We start from the raw sequence: 21,725 nt of genomic DNA on the forward strand, positions 1-21,725 counted from the left end.
TCTCTCAGAGCTCTCAGTATATATATATAGACAGATGCATACATGGAAGCACCTACATCCGAGCATCACCACAGCTTCTCTCTGAGAATCTCTCGTAGATTTTATTTTATCTCTCTATCTCTCTCTCCCCCCATCTTTGCCGCGAAGCAGGAGCTACCCTGCGAGGGAGAGAAAGGAAGTCGTTGTTCGGAATCTGAATTTCCAAGTGAGAAGGAAAGCAAGGAGCAAAAATGGCAAAGAATGTGGGAATTCTGGCCGTGGAGATCTACTTCCCTCCCACCTGTATTCAACAGGTGAACTCTCTGTCTCTGTCTGTGTGCCTCATTATTTCAGTTCCTGTTTGGATGTTGAGAAACGTGGGAAATGAAAAGAAAGTCTAACTTGTAGTTTCTTTCTCTTTTTCTGGCAATATTTTTTAAAAAATTGGCAACTTACGCTGGTTTTTTTGGATTAAAGAAAAATAGAGGCAAAGTTGGTTTCAGCTATTTGGATAGTTCAATTTAAGTTCGGTGAAGTGGAGGTGGAGATTTGTTTTTGCCAAATCTTAGACTTAATAATTGGAGATTCGTGTATTGACGTTTTAATATGTGCATCTTTATATTTTCGCTCTCTCTGTTTCGGTCATTGAAACGGACGTAAAAAGCAGGGAACTCATATAGTTTATATGCTCAACGTGTTTTGATCATTGAGCTATATTTCAAGGCACTTTCCCGAGAATCAAACAGAACCTTCTTTCCCCCCTAAACTTCCCTGCACGTAAATGAATGAATTGTAAAAATATGTTTACGTTTTATGTATAGTGGTTTTAGGTGGCTCAGATGGGGGGGGGGGGGGGGGGGGGGGGGGGGGTATTTTTACCTATATTATGATCCAAATTTGGTGGAATTGATTTTAATATCTCTCATATGTATATCCATATAGTTGTTATATATGAAAGTTTGGTGATTTAGTTAAAACTTTGATCCCATGGGGGTGGTCAACCACCACTGCTAGACTCCAAAGGCAGTGTTAAATTACACTTAATTGCCGAATGCTGATGTTTTTTATGATCGTTTTGTTTTATAATGGATGAACAAATTGATGGATGCAATTATTCATGATAAGATATCAAGAATTGAGACTGGTAGATTTGTGACGTGAACAGCTTCTTAAAAGAAAACATTTGTGAATTTTAATTCTTCTTTATTTGTGTTTCTTAAAAGATAAACGGAATAGCAATAACCAACAGTAATTAAATGCACCCAGGGAAGAACCAAGAAAGAGTTGCAAAGGTGTATGCCTATGAAATTTAAATTAGAATTTTTTTTTTTTTCTGATAACAATTATATATTTTAGGGGAAGATATAATTAAAAAAGAAGAAGAAGTAAGCACATGGTTCCTAGGAATATATTTGCTAATCCCCAATTGTACAGTCATTATTTTCCTAATCACCAATTGCAGAGTCATATAATCGATATTCTAAAACTCCGTCTCACACATGGGGTTGGGACCTCCTTGATAAGTAGAGACTCAACACGTTGAATATAGATAATTGATTGAGATGTAAGGGAAGTATAAAAGTTGGTGTTTGATTCAAGATCTTTGCTCAAATACCATTTAATTCACTAATTATCTCAAAAGCTTAAGCTTCCGGGAAGAGGTTAATTAAATTAAATAATTTAATTATTTTCCTAACAATATTGAACATCCCTTCGTTATAAGACTGAGCCCACGTTTTTTTTTCTCTAAAGCTATATGCTTCAACCATCAAGGTTGAAATGGACGTTATTTCTGGCAATTTATTAACCTGCACGTGTGTTACTGTAAATGAAACTACTTACATCTGCACTCCTTTTGACGTTTTCTGATAAATTCTTTGGATACTTATATCTTCCTTTTTGTATGGGAAATAGGAATCATTGGAGGTTCATTATGGTGCCAGTAAAGGAAAATATACAATTGGACTCGGCCAAGATTGCATGGCCTTTTGTACTGAGGTTGAAGATGTAATCTCAATGAGGTTGTGATTCTACATTCAACCCTCACTGTTGTTCTATACTGCTAGCAGATTTAAGTTTGGTTTGCAAATTTCCATTGCCTTTAATCTGTATTAATTAGAACATTATTATGACCTAGTGAAGTTTTGGGAAGTTTAATAACACAATTGAAAGGGTGCCTCTTTAGTGGAGATGTTGTTAGTCCAATATGAAAATGTACAATGAGAACTGAACCCTGCTTGCTCAATTCAGGAATTTGAATACTGTCGGGTTAATAAACCATACCATGTGTATCTTCTAGTGGACTGTGGGGAAATAATATTGAGTAAATTTTCCCCATGACATGGTATTACTGTCCTTTTCATACAAGAAAAGATTCCATTTATCTATGTTCGTGTCTGCTAGAGCACCATTAGTTACGTTTGAGCTTATCATGCTGGATTCTATCCATTAGGAAGGCCCATGTTGATATCTACTTTTAGAGTCTTTCACTATTATATTTGGCATGTCCTTTGTTTACAGTCATTGGCTTCATATTTACCTTTTTTAACAATTAATTATAATCATAACTTTTTCTATACGTCTTGTGCATTCAATATTCATTGACTTTTCAATTTTCAGTTTGACAGCAGTTACATCCCTCCTTGAGAAATATGGGATTGATGCCAAACAAATTGGTCGTCTGGAAGTAGGCAGTGAGACTGTAATAGACAACAGCAAATCAATTAAGACCTTCTTGATGCAAATCTTTGAGGTTGTCTTCTGGTCATTGAAATGCATATCCTCTTGTAGTTTTTTCAGTTGCTCATTTCTGGTGATGAAATATGATATTGAGTTTGTGACCATATGATGGTTCTTCAGAAGCTAAACATACATGCCTAAATATATTGAACTATTAAAAATCTCAGCTGCCCATATGGTTCCAAATCACTATTCCTGCTTTCTCGCCTTTGAAGCAACATTTGTTTTTGAGAGGGTTTTCTTAAATTTGGGTCCCCTGTATTGCTCTTCTACAATTCTCTATATAGTATATTTGTTTGTTAGTAGTTTAAGTCCTATCATTTTCAAAGTCCTGGTCTTCATAGATTTCAATTGACTTCTCCCTACTTGGCATGAACAGAAAAGTGGAAACACTGACATTGAAGGCGTTGACTCAACCAATGCATGCTATGGCGGAACAGCAGCTTTGTTCAACTGTGTCAACTGGGTTGAGAGTAATTCATGGGATGGGCGCTATGGACTCGTTGTGTGCACTGACAGTGCGGTATGACGATTTCCTCTAGATGTCATATGTTGCTTGGAATAATGTCCAGGCGCAAACTTGCTTTATTTCTTACGTGAGATAGTTATATAGTATGAATGCACAAAATTGATAACTTGTGAGTTTTTATATCACTGGTTGAATCATTCTAATTCGCAAATCGTATTATTTTGATGGATTTATGCATTTTATAATTTTCACCATTTACTTATTGTGGTTCCCTTTATCAGGTCTATGCAGAAGGACCAGCCCGGCCTGCTGGAGGAGCAGCTGCTATTGCCATTCTAGTAGGACCTGACGCTCCTATTTCTTTTGAAAGCAGATTCAGGGGGAGTCATATGGCTCATGCCTATGATTTTTACAAGCCGAACCTTGCTAGTGAATATCCGGTAATTTTACTGAATTCTGAATGTTATTATCTTGTCAATTTTAATGTTTATGTTTTTGTACAATTCCTTTTCATGATTGTACTGTTTCTTTAGCTTTTGCTTGGAAATTCGTGATTATAGACATATGAATTCGACCTGTACTGTCCACATGCTTTTCAAACAATAAGATTCACAATTTGGTGACCAGTTGCTTGTTCGAGTGATTTTGATCTGTCGACAAATACACTTGCAGGTTGCTCATGCGAAACTTTCTCTAACATGTTATCTCATGGCTGTTGATGCTTGCTACAGACAGTTCTGCAAGAAGTAAGATTCCCCGGAAGTTCCGAAAGCTTTTAAATATGTTCTAATAGAGCTTTTGGTGATAAATAGTGTACCATGAAAATGCCTTAATATTTTGTATTCTGCAGGTACGAGAAACTAGAAGGCAAACAATTTTCGCTTGCTGATGCTGAATATTTTGTATTTCATTCTCCATATAACAAGGTAGCGTATTATCGATAACCAAATTCTCCTTTGGACTCATATTTCAATCCTAAAATGCCTAAAGCAATAGCTTGTTTACCTTATTGATTTTTTTCTTTGAACTACTGCAGCTTGTACAAAAAAGCTTTGCTCGCTTGTTGTACAATGATTTCTTGAGGAATGCCAGGTTCTTATTTCTTCATCTCTCTAGATTTTGACTCTGTCTGACACGTGTACTTGGTGAATAATTATATCTGCTTCTATTTGCAGCTCTGTTGATGAGGTTGCTAAAGAAAAGCTGGGACAGTTTTCCACCTTATCTCTAGATGAAAGCTACCAGAACCGGGACCTTGGAAAGGTACTTTTGAACTCTGTATGTGAATATTATGAAAAAAGAGAAAAGTTATTGTCTTTTGCTTCTCTGGATGATTTTGGATTGTCTCATTCTTTGGAATTTTTTCCGATGATGCCTAAATATCATTGTTCTGTAGGCAACCCAGCAACTTGCAAAGCCCCTATACGATGCAAAGGTGCAGCCTACCACTTTGATACCGAAGCAAGTTGGCAACATGTACACTGCATCTCTCTATGCAGCATTTGCATCCCTTATTCACAATAAACATACCACATTGGTAATTTTCTAACTACTTCATATTCAACAATTTGGCTTTTTCCCTTGAATTGTTCATATATCCTTAAGAGTTTTGTTTTTTGTGTTATAACTTGCAGGCAGGTCAGCGGGTGATAATGTTCTCATATGGGAGTGGCTTAACCGCCACAATGTTTTCGTTGAAATTCCGGGAGGGTCAACATCCCTTTAGCTTATCAAACATTGCCACTGTGATGGATGTCCAAAGGAAATTGGATTCAAGGCATGAGGTATTTCTCTTATTCTTGGACGATTCATTATGTTAATTGTACCTAGCTAGAGCCCTGTCGCATGGAGATCTTTGAGTTACTCCTATTTTTAATGTCCTAGACTTTTGACTTGTCTTATTCTTGATGGAGTCCCGGGCACAAGGGGTTTTAGTTTGATAATGTTAAAATATAATTTAAATAATTAAATCCATCTCTTCTCAAACTTTTCAAACATGTGGCGATTTATCATGATATTAGCTCATGTGTAAAGGGAGAATTAGAATATAAACAAAGTGATTTAATTCACCTATTTCTATCAGTTTAAGCTTTTAGGATAAGTATTGAATTAAAAAATATCAGTATTTAGGGTCTCTAAAAGAAGATGATAGAAAATAATTTGGGTGCAACAATATACGACAGAGATGAAGCCATAAAAAAGTTTATTGTTTATGAAAAACTTATAGTACTTGAATAATGAATCATTCCTTACAACTTTCTACCTCAGTTGTCCATATGTGGTTTCCAAGCATTTTAATGTTAGTGCGGTTCTCATGCAGTACTCCCCAAAGAAGTTTGTTGAAACTATGAAGCTAATGGAGCACAGGTATGGAGCCAACGACTTTGTGACAAGCCAGGACATTAGCCTTTTATCTCCAGGCACATTCTATCTTACTGAAGTCGACACCATGTATCGGAGATTCTACTCCCAGAAGGCTGGGGACAAGGCCAGTGGCACCCAATGTGGGAAGGGATCTCTTGTCAATGGTCGCTGAGAGTGAACAAATTAGAGCACGTGCGCCAGAACGTTGGCTTATGTGTTCTTAGGTGGTGTTTGTCAGTAGAAAGAACATCCTTCCATAATGAAGTTTTTATGCCAAAGCAAGTAGTTTGTCAGGTTATACTGTTTTGAGATTCGTCCGTTCTTGTTTTTCACTTCCTATTTCCACTTTTCAAATGTAAGTTTATCTTAATAATCATTACCCTTGTTCAAACAAATGTCATCTCTCTGGATGATGATAATGTAACAAACGCTGAAGTTCTTGATATTATTATATAGGCACTCTGTTGAATCAACCGGAATGTTGTCTTGTTATCAGTTTTCATAGCTCTTTTAAAAAACTGATTACAAATATCTTTCCATAAAGGAAAAGAGAAGGTCTGACTGTGAGATCCTTTGATGAAGAATCTCCCCTAATTTCTTGAGATAATTGCTTTGGTTTCTACTTTCCTTGTATGAGCGAAAATATCAAGCGGCCTCTACTAAAAAGCTTCAAAAACTTTCATGCTGAACATAAATAACAAAGATCGACATGGTATTTTAATAGAGGGATTTGTGTGCATGGCAGAGACATTTCTGTTGCATCATTCCATGCTAAAAGAAGTACTTGGAAGGTTAATAGGTAATGCTCTAATTTTTCAACGACTCCATGTCTGGATAGTCTTGGAAGTTTACTTAGGGCCCAATTTGGATGCCCAGAAATATCTCATCTGAGCTGTATGGCAATCTAATCTACCTATCCAAACAGCATGAGTTATTTGTATTTCATCATTTCAAAATTAACAACTGAAATAAACAGTAAAAAGTGAAATAAATAATATACAAATGACAGAAAACCTTAAGTGAACAGTGCAAAACAATAAGTTAATAGTTGCTATCCAAACCGTGAGATCCACCATTTTATCAAATCTCAAGAAGTAAAAACTATCTCATCTTATCTCACTATCCAAATACATTTTTTTACAAACTATCTCCATCTAATCTTATTTAAAAAATTTCACTACTATTCAAAATATATTATTTCATCTGAACTGCGTAACCAAACGAGTCATGTCTAGTAGTTCATAGCTCATAGAAATTTTCCATTGAAAACAAAAACTTAAAAGCAATGGAAAACAAAAACTTAAATCCTCAGGGTACTCTGAGGGTCATGGAATCCATACTTCCTCAACCGCTGCAGCCTGCAGGAAGGGACATAGCCGGAGTGAGCCACCTTGGGCTAGCTCAAGGAAAAGCAAGAGGTGGAATTTCACTAACTAAATTGCAACTCAAAAGAACACTTCCAACTAATTTATTCATCGTCAAATTACAAATACAACATTCAAATACCAATAGGGCAATCGTGTATGTCAAATGGGAAGAAGGGGGAACCCATATGGTGGATAAATCACATCATCCCGCAAGCACAAAATAAAGCAAATCTCAATAAGTAAAGTTGGAGCATAAAACTTCTAGGCTCCAGCAGTCTTCTGATTTGGCTTGAATACGTACTTAATGAGTGACTCCTTGATGGATAAGAGTTCAGGGAATTCTGCCTTCAATTTGGAGGCATCGAGCTCATTGTTGCTCCTTGGGGCAATGATCACCTTTGCCTGCTCCTCAAGATTAAAGTTCTTCCATGTGAAGTTGGTGTCAATGTATTCCCTATACATCTCTAATATCTCATTGTGGCTGACCGCGCCAGGATTTGTGAAGTTCCATATTCCAGTGAGATTTCTCTTTCCCATTTCAATGGAGATTGGGAGTAGTTCATCCAAGATTGTCATTGAGTTTGGTATGTTCACTACCTTCTCATACCTAGTGATCTTTGTAATGAAGTTCCGAGGGTTGGACAAGTCCGACGAGATGGGCATTCTGACGCGCAATGTACAGACATTCTCATAGTTCTTGAGAAGTTCTTCCACCTTAAAAACGTCAAATTAGACCCACAATCAGTTTCAAGCAATGCACGCATGTGCAGAGGCTGCAGAGCCATTAACCATACCTCTTGCTCTTAACTAGTCTGGATGAAACAAGAAGTTTCATTTAACCGAGAGAAACGAACACAGATAGTTAAGCAGCGCAAGATCACCAGCAGAACCAAACTTGCAAATTGAACATAACCGAAAACACAAAGAAACTCGAAATTTGAGTACGGATTTAATTAATTGAGGTAGGAGGTGACGTGGACATAATGCACCACATTCAAAGCACAATGAAATCCACTCCAAAAGACTGATAAAGAAAAATAAATCACTTCATGGACTGACATAAACGTTATTTACATTAATTACTTTAACAATGCAGGGCTAGCTGGGCTATAGAAATCCACCATAATTAATCGTACGATTAGCTCAATTTCCATGTACAAGTTACAGATTCCAAAAGCCCATGCTTTTACAAGTACCAATAGAGTATATCAGATCTAGATTTGCTTAAGCATACATTCAGACTCATGTAGCACGCAAAGCTGAATACTTGGTACGAACTCTCTAATCGTCACCGGAAGCCCAGATCTAAGCCTTAACACGTTAAAAATTCATAGAACGTATAGCATTTTCGCATCCATTAGAGTGATGAGAGAAATAAATCATAATGGGGAAAAGAGAAGAAGAAACACACCATGGCCTTGGTCTTGGAATAGAACGATCCGACGAAGTTAGGAGTGTCCTCCTCCTTAAACCCAACGCCGGAGCCAAGGGGGTGGCCAGAATCGTACTCGAATATACACCCGGTGGCGTAGTTGATCAAGACGAGGCCCTTCTCTCTGCAAACGTCGGCCAAGGTGAGGGTCCCGACCACGTTGGTCCGGATGGTCTCGACCTTGTGGGACTCGCACCAGTCAACGTTGGGCCGGCCGGTGACGCCGGCGGCATTAAAGACGTGGGTCGGCTTGATGGCCGCCAAGTCCGCCTCGAGCGACGCGCGGTCCTCCAGGCGTCCGGAGCCGTAGGTGAAGTCGATGCCCTGGGCCTCGCAGAGCCTCCCCAGCAGCCCGCCGATCCAGCCGGTGCGACCATAGATCAGGAACTTGTACGGTTTTTCGGTTGCCGAGGCTCCGTTGGCTGGGAAACCCATCACAGATGACAGAAGGAGAGAATGAGATCAGAGAGATATGGATCTAGTGGGATATATTTGTTAACGTCAACACTTGTGTTGGGTCGGGATCTCAAAAAGAATACATATATATATATACTAGTTGAGGACCAACGTGCGATGCACGTTTGCTTCGTTTTACTGTTAACTGTTTAGTTAAGTTACAAAAAATTGTCAGCAAAAATATTACATAGATATAAACAGCAAAATGAGTTATGGATTTGTTTTTTTTTTGTCTAGGTGTCATTCAAGCTCAGGTCCATATTGGACAGGACTGATGGAGATAACATTGAAGTTTTTGTGTTTTTGTTGGTTGAATATTTCTGGGTCCACAGCAAGTTGAATCATCCATTGATTTTCTGAAGCTTCTGATGCCATTTTTTGTATAAATGGTAAATGTTCCTGTGTAGTAAATAGTTAGTGAGTTTAGATAATTAGTCAATGTAAAAATAATTTATATATAATTTTATTTGAAAATTTTGTGAAAAAGAATAAAGTTACCTCTCCAGTATGATTCATGAAATCAATGGCTGAATGACCCAATGCTTGTTCTGCAAGTTCACCGAACATAACAGCTGCTAATTTTCCTGTCCCGTCATCAACTTCAACATATGCTCGACAACTGTAAATAATAAAAGTATTATTTTTTGTTAGTATTGGTAAAATTAATATGTGAATAATTTTGAAATGAATTGTTAATTATTGAAGTAAAAAAAATGTGTACCGTGGTTCAGCAACACTTTGATGTTTGCAGTGGTAACAAAGAAAGCTTTCATTATGGTCATGCCCAGTTCCTTTGTTACAATTGATGCATGACATATAGAAGAAGATTTGGTGCAAATTTATGATATTTATCTTTGCCTTGATCCAGAATTTTGCTTTCTATATTATATTAATAACAATATTTTGTTTAATGAGAAGGAATATAAATACAAATATGATGTTAAGAAAAATAATTTACCTCCATTGGTTGCAAACTTTTTAGTAATGCAGCAACATCACAATTTTTTGTTATTTGTCGAATACCAACTGACGATAAAGATGTAGATGGGTATTTTAATGATTTTGTAATTATGACTTCAAGTCTTGAATCATTGATTGCAATCCTAAAAAAGAAAAAAAGAAATTATAATTGGAACATTTTTAATAGATATGTTAATAAAAAATATTGTAATTAATATGAATTACCATCTTTGCAGCAGTTTTGCTTTAGGGATAAGAGGATTGATTGTAAATGCACTTGCTGGTCGAGATGAAAGAGATAGTCCTGTTTCGTTAATATAAATAATTGTTAGTTAAAAAATGTAAGATTTAAAATAAGAATTAAGAATTTGAATTATTAGAATTACCATTGTAAGAACGAACTTTGAGCTTTGTTGCAAGTAGAATTGGTTTTGTTTCGATTATTTCAGAAATTTTTTTGCATTCGTCTTGAACAAAACGTCCCCACATAGTCAACGAGATAGGATTGAAGCTACATGATATGAAAGGAGAAAATTAAAAAGAATTTAAAAAGTAAAGATTATAAAAAAATTTTCAAAAATTAAAAAGGGGAAAAAAAATTTACCTTTGATCTATAACATAGATTTCTTGAAGAGTAGCTGGTTCATTTGTTAATGTTATTTCTTTTGGAGGTTTGATGTGAAGAGCAACTGCTAAGAGATCTAATTAAAAATATTGAAATGATTAGCTGTTTAGGAAAAAAAATTAAAAATGATAATAATTTACCTATTTCTGCAATTGAATCCTTATAAGCATCCAACTCGTTAATGGGAATGAGGTTGTACTTTGGTATTTCTACTTGTTGTTCATTTTCTGGAATCTCTTCGATGATTGTTTTTGCATTTATAATCCATTGGTATTCATGCGACTCAGTTTTATATTTAGGATCCAGTAGTTTGACATATGCGTTTATAATATAGTAGGATCGAAACATCTGGAGAGAGTCTTCTCTTGAATCAATATCATTTCCGAACATTGTTGCTTGCAGACGATTTCCCTATATTATATAAGAAAGTATTGGTTGTTAGTTTTTATAATAAGTAAGGAATTTGTTTTTTAAAAAAAAAGTAAAAAAATTTTACAAGTAAATATAATTACATAGAATGTATAAGATATGTTATATAAAGTATATATATATGAGTATATTTGTAGAATAAATTGTAAGTAGAGAAAAAAATATTGTACCTGTTCATCTACCAACATTAAATTTTGGTATTTTATTGATGAGTGTTGCCCAATTCGTTTGGGGGATTTTTCAACCACGAGCATCTTGATTTTCCAGTCCCTTGTCTTTGGAGTAATATCTTTAATTGATGTATAAGTGATCCGCATTTTGAAAACTGATAAGCCAAAAAGAAATGAAGTCTATAAACATAAAAGGAAAGAAATGGAATTAATTAAACTGTAAAATAAAAACTAATAGAAACTTATATGTATTAATTAGTTAACAAGAATAAATTAATAGAATATTGGAAATATAAAAAAAAAATTGTAGAAAATTTTTAATCTATTTATAGCAGTTAAAATTAAATATAAAAAAAAAATTTGTTACCTGCATAACATCAGTCAGAGGAGGCCAATGTTAATAAGTCTGTGTAGACAATATTTTTTGTGCAGTTTTTTTCTAGTTCATCAGTTGAGATTGGTCGTATCAGAATCTTGATTGCAGAAATAGTCTTAGCTCTTGATAAAGCTACATATAATTGTCCATGTGAAAAAACTGGATGTGGCAAGTATATCCCAACAAAATCTAATGTCTGTCCTTGTGACTTGTTTATACTCATTGCAAAGCTTAGTTTAACAGGGAATTGAGTTCGTTTGAATGGGAAACCACTGTTTTCATCAGGATTTGGTAAAAATGGAATTCTCGGAATAAAAACCTTTTTGCCACTGTGATGACCAACTGCAATTTCTGCATGAATAACGTTACGATCAAAATTGCGACAGATTAGTCGTGTTCCATTGCATAGTCCTTCTGAAGGATTGATGTTTCTCAATAACATGATTGGACAGTTTTGTTTCAACAATAATTCATGTGGAGGAAGTCCATTTGGTGTTAAAGTATGTAAGAAATCTTCCATGACTGCCTGTTCAGATGCGTCGATTGTTTCATCAAAACTGTAATACTGTTTTAACTCTCCAGGAAATCTCTGAATCAACAAAGTGTTTATTTCATCAACATAACTATTTTTTGGTGTCAATATAGCTCGATTCATCATGTTTGAAATATTTGTTGAATAATCAGAAATATTATGAAAAACAGTATCCACCAAATGATCCAAAGAAGTAGCATCATTTTCATATGGAATTAACATGACTGCCGGAATTCTAACGTATTCATTAATTGTGATTGGTGGTTACCCATTCCCTAAATCCAATATGTATTTTGAGAAGTCTGGATCTAATCTTGCACGCATATTTTCAGTTAAAAGAATTTTTGTCAATTTTGGCCATAGGTAGGAAGAAACTAAGCTGGCATCAATCTGTTGTTGTCTTGTTCCTTTTGGGACCACAGGTAGAATCTGACGAAAGTCTCCACCAAATACAATAACTTTTCCACCAAAAGATAATTCTGAATCATTAATATCCTTTAGCATTTTATCCAATGCTTCTATAGATTCTTTTCTTGACATAGGAGCTTCATCCCATATGATTAACTTTACTTTTTGTAGTAATCTTGCAAGTCCACTTTGTTTACTGACACTGCATGTGAGATTTTTGTTGGTATCTAGTGGAATTTTGAATCGTGAATGTGCAGTTCGACCTCCAGGTAAGATTGATGCAGCTACACCAGATGAAGCAGTTGCAAGAGCAATTAATTGCTTTGTTCTTGTTGTAGCAAGGAGTGCTTTGTATAAAAATGTTTTTCCTGTACCACCAGGACCATCAATAAAGAACATCGCAGGTTCATTTGACAAAACTTTTTGTAAGATAGAATTATAAGCATTTTGTTGTTCGCAATTAAGCAGTGTTGATGCATGAAGATCTTCTTCTGGAATTGGAACAGCTAATTCATCATCAATTTCTCTAAACAAAAACTCATCTTGATCAAAATCAATGTTTTGGTCTATAAGATGGAACGAATTGATGTTTCTACCCATTGATTCAAATATTGTGGAGATGGAGCGTAAAGTTTCAGTTCTAACAGTTGATGAAGAACTTTCAACTAATTGAAAATCAGCAGACATATCTTGTTCAAAGCGTTCCCAGAGATCTCTTGGATTTGTAGGATTACAGTAAACCAAAATTGTTGCAAATAGTCTTCTTAAACTGAAAGGCATTTGGTAAAGAGAGGCTTCGTATAAGCATTCTTCTAAACTGTCATCTCTCTGTAATAAACCATACATAGTTGCAGCTTCACGAAATGTGGGGGCCAAGATACCATTGACAGTTTTGAGATGATCAAATGATAAAGGACCTCTTATATGATTTAATAACATCCGCAGATAATACCTTTCTCCTTCAAAAGGATTTGCTGTAACAATTCGACCTATCACAACCTGTTTTTTTCGAATAGTCCACATTTTGTATTGTTGGCTCCAAACATAAAATTCAGGAAATTCTTTATACAACAATTTTCTGGCATTCTGATCAACTTGATTTGTTGCGAAAAATTCAGTCAGCATTGACTTTGCTGAAAAGTCAGAGTTTATCACATTTGTTAAGTTTTCATGTGCACGGAAAGTAACCTGGTGCTGATTTTCAAGATGTAAATGTAAGCTATAGACTGCTGGATGAACCTCATTGATAATAAAGCCAAATATTCTCCACATAGCCTCTGGTGGAGTAATCCATCGAGCTGATTGAAATCTTTCAATTTCATCAATCTGTTGAGTGCTTTGTTTAGAAACCAGATTGAAGGCAACACGATCATGGCCTTTATAAATGTATTTGTAAAGATACTTGACAGCTTTTATTGTAGAACATATCTCAACATTAATATGGCAGTCAAACATTGCAAGTAAATAAGGGTTATATGGAACAACCCAACGATTATCTAAATCATGTCCTCTGATTTTGGCTGTTCTTCCATTGTTGCAGCGTTTGTATATTGGGAAGCAATCATTTTCAACAACAGTGTTTGAGACAAACTGTTTTGGGTAATTATTTTTGCAACAACCATTTTTTTTCATGCATACATTTGTTGGATTTAGAACTCCACATGGGCCATGCATCATATGCTTAACAACAGCTGTATAGAGATGTAAGTTGTTGTCTTTGTCAGGTAATTCAGCAGATACTATCTCATCAAAAGATTCTGGTGCGTATAATTTCCAATCTTGACGCAATATAATTAGGAAATGGGCATGTGGAAGTCCTCTTTTTTGGTGCTCAATAACATAAACATATGCTGAGATTTTTCCAAATATTTCTCGTTTGAATAATTCATACTTCAGATCCTCTAATTTTGCTCTAAAAATTCGAGCAATTAAGTCAGGTCGATTTTGGGTTTCCTCATGTGGTAACAATTGAGTTGAGATCTCTTTCCAATTTGGATTGCATGTCATTGTCAAAAAAATATATGGTTTGCCATATCGTTGAACTAAAGCCATTGCTTCTAAATATCTTTTTTGCATATCTCTTGGGCCTCCAATAAAAGATGAAGGCAAAATTATACGTTTGCCAATTCTTGAAGCATTTGTTTCTCCAAGATTAATGCTATCAATAATGCCTTGATATAATTCAGATCGAATATGTTGTTGATTGCAACGAAAATAATCTAACCTTGAAGTCTCTATCTTGATATACATGTCAACAACAAATTGTTGAAGAAGTCGGCCAGAGATTAGAAGGATAGATTTCAGATTTTCTCTAATTTGCAACTTGTAACAGTAATATTCACGGCAAGAAACAATGGGATCTTTTTTCTTTTTCTTTAAAACTACAAAAGTAATAAAAAATTATTTAAAAAAATACATACCAAATATATTAATAATAAGTTGTATAAAAAAGATAGGATAGAAAATTTAACCTTGTTCTTCTCTTTTGAGTAATTCTTCTACTGATGTTGATTGATGAGGATCAATTAATTGAGTTGTGCAGTTATTGGCAGATACAGATGCAATTCTTTTGTTAATTCTTTGTATGCCTTGGTGCCATCCAATATCTCCAAGAGGAAACAACAGAGGATATTGAAGCGGATCATAGCATCCAAAATAATATTGAACTAAATGACTCCCGTCAATATGATTAAATACGAAAATATCACGAGGTGTTAAATGTTCTGAATCATCATTTTCAACCCAAATAGCTGTAACTTCTGATGATGTTGGGGCATTAAACACCCGTTGATCTAAACCAGGATCTGATTTTATACAGATTTTTTGATATTCTAAATTTGGCAAATCACCAATAGATCGAAAAAATGTTGAATATGGATTTACACGAAGGAGATCCATAAGTTGGGCAATAATAGAAGGATCCATTCTGATTGAGTCAACAATGCGATTCTCGAATTCATGTTCAATGTCATAGAAATATAGCTGCAAATTAGAAGGTTGACCATCTGAAGGAATCAAATCAGGGAGACAGTGATAAATTTGACCTTGAGCTCGAAATGTATATATTCCTTTGTTTCTTCGACATAAATTTCTGTCAAATTTAACTCCAAAAGATGTGAAAGCAAATTTGTTGTTGTACGTTCGAACATATGTCCAAAATTGTGTAGATTCAGCAGTATTTGAAACAAACAGATTATAGAGTTGATCTGGAACATCATTTGTAACCAAAGAGATTGATCCATCAGCACAACAGAAATTCTTTGTTTCATGAAAGAATCTTTTTGCTTTGCAATGCTGACAATGTGGCATATTTGGTAAATAATTTGCTTCAACTGGAACATTTTGTAATATTTGTCTATGTACAACATTATGACGACGTAATGTGCCTATTGAGTTGGGGTAAAGGAAAAACAAATATAAGAATTTTCATTAGAAATAATTAAATAATTTTTTTTCAATCAATATTTTAAATATAAATAACAATAAAATATAATGTTATTAAAGAATTCATTTTATTTTTAGTTCTTACCAAAAGTACATCTTCGCAGATTTTTTTGAGCACTTGATTGTAATTGATCAACAAGAGGAACCTATTTTAGAGAAAAAATAATTATTGAAAGAGAGTAAATAAATAAAATATATGATGACAAAAAAGAAAAGTTACTAAACCTGTTGGACCATAAGTTGTTCAGAAAGTTGACTTGTCTCTGTTGGTGCATTTGTTGACTTTCCTTTCAACAAATTTACAGAATAACTTGAGCCAGCAGAAGAACTGTATGAAATATTTAATTGTGTAGATTCTTCTGAATTTTTAGCAAGGAGATGAACATTTGGGCATATGCTAGGCTCTTCTGAGGAGGTCATTCCAAGAATGTTAAAATTACGGCGAGAAATTCTGGACCTCTTTCCATGGTATTGTTGAATATTAGAATTTTCAATATTGCCAATAGGTTCGAGATGATCATCTGATGTATCATCGATTGATATAATCATTTGATCAATATCAGATGGCGTTGAATCTTGAAAATCAAGCATATCTCTTTTCGAAACTTGTTTTTGACAATGTCTTTTTGTTGTTCTTTGCTGCAATTGATCTTTTTTGTTTTGTAGAAGATCTTTAGATGACATTTTTTTGTTGATTGTTTTTGAAGCAGAATTTTATTTAATTATTTCCTGAAATAAAGATTTTGGAAATAAATAATAAAATTTTATCATTTGATATGTCAATAAAGTAAATTAAAAGTTCAAAATTTTAAATTGACAGTAAATAAAAAGTTCAAAAAGTTTATTAATTGGAACAAAAAAGAACATATAATAAATATATTTATTTATATTATATACTTTATTGAATAAAATATTACGTGCTAAATAAAGATATAATTTTAAGCATGGATTGAATAAATGAAATAATTTGTAATATACAAGGAAAAAAAATACTTACAGTTTTTGTAGCTAGCAGGATATTTGTTGACTTCAGATCTTTTAGTTGAAAATATAATCCCTATTTTTAAAAAAGAAAAATGTATGTTATTTTTAACAAGAAATATATTTTTTTAAATTTTTAAAGAGATAAAAATGTTTTAATTTGTTGCAATTAATTTTGATTAGAGATATTATAATAATTATTTGTAAATACAAAAATAATACAATTGATAAACGAAGTTGCAAAAACTTGATCTTTAGTTGATATATAATAGTAAGAATAGTCATTTGTTATTATAATATCAAATTTAAAACATTAATAACATTCAAATGTTTTTTTAAGAATTTATTTTGGAATTTTTAATTAATGAATTATATAAAAGAAGTGATAAAAATTTATATTATATAATAAGTTTGTATTTATTTTATTTATACATTTATTTTAAATGGTTAAATTTAATTAAAATAAAATCTAAATAGTTTAAATTAGAAAGAACATAAAATTAGGATGTTTTATTTTATAAATATTTATAGTTAAAGAATTGGTCATAAATGTCTTTTTTGAATTTATAGCTATAAATTTTATAGCTTGATAAATTCAAATTTACATAGAATCAATGTCTAAATATGGTATTATTTTTAAAATCACTATGTTCTATAGTGATTTTGAGATTAAAATTTGATGCAAACACCATTATTTAGATTGAAATCTATATTAAAATTTTTACTGACCATATGTTAATTAAGAAATATTTACAAAAAATAACATTTATATAATAACTATCATGAAATATGTTTGAAGAAATGAAATTGTTGTTAAAAAAACAAAATATTAAAGTATCGATGGACAAATAGAATGCAAATATTTTGAAAGAAAAAAAAATTTAAGACATTTATAATTGTAATTGTATAATTAATATCTAAGAATAATTTGAGATTTATATATAGTATTGTGACAAAACAATATTTTATAACTGTTGGTATTTAATTCTATTACATAGAGGAACAAAATATTCATCCTTAAACAAAAATCCATCCAGAACATTAAAATTTATATGCAAAGATTTTATATTTAAATATTAAAGTTTAAAGAACATATTTATAAAATTTAAAATTTTTAAGAACTGGAAAGAAGAAAAATAATAAATAGAAGTTTTATTTTTATTTTTATTTTTTTTATGTTAATAAATGTTTTAAAGATATAAATTATTAATAAAGTTCTGGATGGATTGATGTTCAAGGACAAATAAATGTTTAAGAAAATACAAACAGTTAATAAGTGAAATAATTTTAAAAGAAATGTATGAATTTACTTTTGTTAGGAAATAAATTTCACATCAAAGAGATGATGTGTAAATTTATGAACTAACAACATATAAAAGACAATTGTAAATATATACAAAGATTTTAAATAAAAGAACAATACATTAATACGTAGTAAATTCGTTATTTTTGAAAAAATTTCATAGCATTTGTTTATTAAAAAATTAAAACACAAATATGATAAATAGATTTTTGCATCATTTTAGCAAAAGCTAAAATAAAAAATATTTAAGACTAAATATGTACTATTAAATATATATTTATACAAAAAATAAATATTTAATATAATATTTAGAAATTTTATGTCAAAAGATTATAATGTTATTTAAATTTTGAATTTTTTGTTAATAAAAAAGGCCATATTTTTTACAACAAATAATGCATTAGATTTTTTTTTTCTTTTAAAGAAATATGTACCAATAAATATATAATTGAACAAAAGATAAATGTTTAATATTAATAAAACAAATAAATACTTACAAATTTCTTACTAAATGATTATAATGTTATCTGAATTTTGATCTTCCTGTTGACAAGATAGTCCCTATTTTCAACAACAAATAATACATTAGAATTTATTTAATAAGAAAATATTTTTTTTTTTAAATCTAAAGTAATGTAAATTTCATTTATAGAAATGAAACCACCAAAATAAATGTGATAAATTTTATCTGAAATATAATCTAACTTTTTAAGCAAATAAATTAACAATTTATTGTTACAGTCAAAATAATAAATTTTTGAAAATAAATTTTTTATGGTTTTATAAAGATATAGTTTTAAGCATGAATTGAATAAAGCAAAGAATTTGTAGTATATAAAGAAAAATAATACTTACAGTTTCTTTAGCTAGCACGATATTTGTTAACTGCAGATCTTTTACTTGAGAATGTAATACCTATTAAAAAAAATGTATGTTATTTTCAAAAACAAATATTTATTTTTAAAATTTTTAAAGAGATGAAAAAGTTTTAATTTGTTGCAATTAATTTTGATAAGGGATACAATTGATAACATTCAAATGTTTTTTTAAAAATTTCTTTTGAATTTTTGAATTAATGAATTATATAAAAGAAGTTATAAAAATTTATATTATATATTAAGTTTGTATTTAATTTAAATTTTTTTAATTCATACATTTATTTAAATGGTTAAATTTAATAAAAATAAAATTTAAATAGTTTAAATCAGAAATAACAAAAAATTATAATGTTTTATTTTGCAAATATTTACAGTTAAAGAATTGGTCATAAAATGTTTTTTTGAATTTATAGGTATAAATTTTATAGTTTGATAAAATCAAATTTACATACAAATCATTGTCTAAATATGGTATTATTTTTAAAATCACTATGTTCTATAGTGATTTTGAGATTAAAACTTGATGGAAACACCATTATTTAGATTGAAATCTATATTAAAATTGTTATTGACCATATTTTAATCAATAAATATTTGCAAAAAATAACATTTATATAATAAGTCTCATGAAATATGTTTAAAGAAATGAAACTGTTGTTAAAAAAACAAATTATTGAAGTATGAATGGATAAATAAAATGCAAATATTGTAAAAGAACAAGAAAAATTAAGACATTTATAATTGTGTAATTAACATGTAAGAATAAATTGAGATTTGTATATAATATATACAATGATTTTACATAAAAGAAACATATAGTAATATGTAGTAAATTTTTTATTTTTTAAAAAGTTTCATAGCATTTGTTTATTAAAAAATAAAAGTCAAAATATGATAAACAGATTTTTGCAATATTTTAGCAAAAGGTAAAATAAAAAATATTTAAGATTAAATATGTATTATTAAATATATATTTATACAAAAAATAAATATTTACTGTATTATTTCAAAATTTCTTTTCTAAAGATTATAATGTGATTTGAATTTTGATTTCTTTATTAAGAAGAAAGGCCTAATTTTGACAACAAATAAGACATTAGTTTTTTATTTTTTATTTTTTGTAATTTTGAAGAAATATGTACAGTTAAATATGTAATAGAACAAAAAATAAATGTTTAATATTTACAAAACAAATGAACACTTACAAATTTCTTACCAAATGATTATAATGTCATCTGAATTTTGATACTCCTGTTGACAAGATAGCCCCTATTTTTGACAACAAATAATATATTAGAATTTTTTTAATAAGAATATATTTCTTTAAAGATGTAAAATAACGTAAAATTCATTTATACAAATGAAATCAGCAAAACAAAATAGTTTAATAACTTTAGATACATCAATTTGAAACATTGAATCAATTTGATTTTTTGAAATATTTTTCATTTTCTTTCATTTTATTTATTATTTCTATTTATTCATATTTCTTATTTCTATATATTTATATATATGGATATATTATAAGATTTATATATTATATATTTGTATATTACATTATATATATTATATAAAATGAGAATTCCAATATTATATTTGTTGCCAATATAATATATTATTAGATGAATTTTAATCCTTTTGATGACAAAATAGCCACTATTTTTAACAACAAAAAATACAACAAATAAAAAAAAAAAAAAGAAGAAGAAGAAGATGTTATTAGTTAAAAGAAGCATATTAATTTTTAAAAAATTAAAGCATATATATTTTTTTAAATGTTATATTTTTAGAGATAAAAAAATTTAGTCGTTATTTTTATTGTTATGTTTTTATATATTTTTTCTTCATTGAAATTGTTTTTTCGCAGAATATAACATATGTTTAAAAATTTGAACAATTTATTCTTAACTTGAATCAATTTTGTTTTAGTTTAATTTTTTTACAGCAATATAATATTTTTTTCTAAATAATTTGTTGGTTGTTGAAGTGTTTTTTTAATAAATATGTATATTTTAATTTGATTTGTTCCCCCTTTTTTTTTGTGTACAAAAATAAAATGATAAGTTGTCATTTATTGGTATGAATTTTTTATATATTTTAAAATATATTTTTCTTAAGTTACATGTAAAATTTTTACTCTATTTTATATTACTCAATATGATTGATCATCTTTAAGCTAATCAATGTTAATACTTATATAAATTGACCATATTGACTATTTTTATGGATTATTGACATATATAAAAATGAAATGTTATGTTCTTATTTATTATTCAATTTTATATGTATATTAAATTATATTTGTATTTTTAGCTACATCTACAATTTTTTTCCTTTATATTACTCAATATTATTGTTTTATTATGTGTAAGACTTTTAGATTGAGTTTATTCATGTTTCAAAGATTTTTTGAATATTGAAATAAATGGCTACTCTAATAATTGATTACATCTGTGTTGAAACAAATAAAAAGTAAAACATAAATAAGACAAAAATAGTACAACAATTGAAAATGGAAAGCATGAATAGATTTACTTACCCATCCTACAAGTGAATTTACTTTTATAAATTTAGTTTATATTTAGATTTATAACTATTCTTTTAAAAAGTTATAAAAATAAAGGAAAATAATTTTACTTAATAGTAAAATCTACAAAATGAAGAAAATAAATATGAAATCAATCTTATACTAATGTATAGGTGGTGCAAATGATGAGGAAAAAAAACCAGAATCTGAAAAAAAAAAAAATAGACAAATTTGAGAGAATAACATAAAAGTAATATTAAAAAAGTATTAAAATTAAATTTCCCAT

The 21,725-nt window shown here is 30.5% G+C and overlaps 4 protein-coding genes across 4 annotated transcripts; 1 reads left to right on the plus strand and 3 right to left on the minus strand.

The window, feature by feature from the left end:
* The first annotated feature begins 41 nt into the window (after positions 1 to 41).
* On the plus strand, positions 42 to 6,024 carry LOC122290511 (hydroxymethylglutaryl-CoA synthase-like). Its single transcript, XM_043098269.1, has 12 exons — positions 42 to 293; positions 1,894 to 2,000; positions 2,599 to 2,731; positions 3,098 to 3,241; positions 3,469 to 3,627; positions 3,860 to 3,933; positions 4,038 to 4,113; positions 4,224 to 4,279; positions 4,363 to 4,450; positions 4,584 to 4,724; positions 4,822 to 4,971; positions 5,508 to 6,024. The coding sequence occupies exons 1-12, from the start codon at positions 231 to 233 to the stop codon at positions 5,721 to 5,723; spliced, it is 1,407 nt and encodes a 468-aa protein (XP_042954203.1). The 5' UTR covers positions 42 to 230; the 3' UTR covers positions 5,724 to 6,024.
* Positions 6,025 to 6,989: 965 nt separating this feature from the next.
* LOC122290512 (bifunctional dTDP-4-dehydrorhamnose 3,5-epimerase/dTDP-4-dehydrorhamnose reductase) lies at positions 6,990 to 8,876 on the minus strand. Its single transcript, XM_043098270.1, has 2 exons — positions 8,330 to 8,876; positions 6,990 to 7,632 (listed from the first exon to the last, which is right to left on the minus strand). The coding sequence occupies exons 1-2, from the start codon at positions 8,783 to 8,785 to the stop codon at positions 7,180 to 7,182; spliced, it is 909 nt and encodes a 302-aa protein (XP_042954204.1). The 5' UTR covers positions 8,786 to 8,876; the 3' UTR covers positions 6,990 to 7,179.
* A 2,491-nt stretch (positions 8,877 to 11,367) lies between these two features.
* Positions 11,368 to 12,120, minus strand: LOC122289385 (ATP-dependent DNA helicase PIF1-like). Its single transcript, XM_043096357.1, has one exon. The coding sequence runs from the start codon at positions 12,118 to 12,120 to the stop codon at positions 11,368 to 11,370; it is 753 nt and encodes a 250-aa protein (XP_042952291.1).
* Positions 12,121 to 12,162: 42 nt separating this feature from the next.
* On the minus strand, positions 12,163 to 14,358 carry LOC122289386. The gene has a single exon (XM_043096358.1). It carries the CDS (start codon positions 14,356 to 14,358, stop codon positions 12,163 to 12,165), a length of 2,196 nt encoding a protein of 731 aa, XP_042952292.1.
* Positions 14,359 to 21,725: the final 7,367 nt, after the last annotated feature.

This window comes from Carya illinoinensis, chromosome 12 (genome assembly GCF_018687715.1).
Source record: "Carya illinoinensis cultivar Pawnee chromosome 12, C.illinoinensisPawnee_v1, whole genome shotgun sequence".
Classification (NCBI taxonomy): Eukaryota; Viridiplantae; Streptophyta; class Magnoliopsida; order Fagales; family Juglandaceae; genus Carya; species Carya illinoinensis.

What these genes read in the sequence shown, in the direction of transcription:
- LOC122290511 (XM_043098269.1), top strand. Translation starts at nt 231, where the DNA reads ATGGCAAAGAATGTGGGAATTCTGGCCGTGGAGATCTACTTCCCTCCC. An exon ending in GAAGATGTAATCTCAATGAG is followed by an intron (nt 2,001 to 2,598) that starts GTTGTGATTCTA and finishes TTCAATTTTCAG; the next exon opens with TTTGACAGCAGTTACATCCC. An exon ending in TCTTGATGCAAATCTTTGAG is followed by an intron (nt 2,732 to 3,097) that starts GTTGTCTTCTGG and finishes TGGCATGAACAG; the next exon opens with AAAAGTGGAAACACTGACAT.
- LOC122290512 (XM_043098270.1), bottom strand. Translation starts at nt 8,785, where the DNA reads ATGGGTTTCCCAGCCAACGGAGCCTCGGCAACCGAAAAACCGTACAAG. An exon ending in ATTCCAAGACCAAGGCCATG is followed by an intron (nt 7,633 to 8,329) that starts GTGTGTTTCTTC and finishes GACGTTTTTAAG; the next exon opens with GTGGAAGAACTTCTCAAGAA.
- LOC122289385 (XM_043096357.1), bottom strand. Translation starts at nt 12,120, where the DNA reads ATGTTAATTCCATATGAAAATGATGCTACTTCTTTGGATCATTTGGTG.
- LOC122289386 (XM_043096358.1), bottom strand. Translation starts at nt 14,358, where the DNA reads ATGGCTTTAGTTCAACGATATGGCAAACCATATATTTTTTTGACAATG.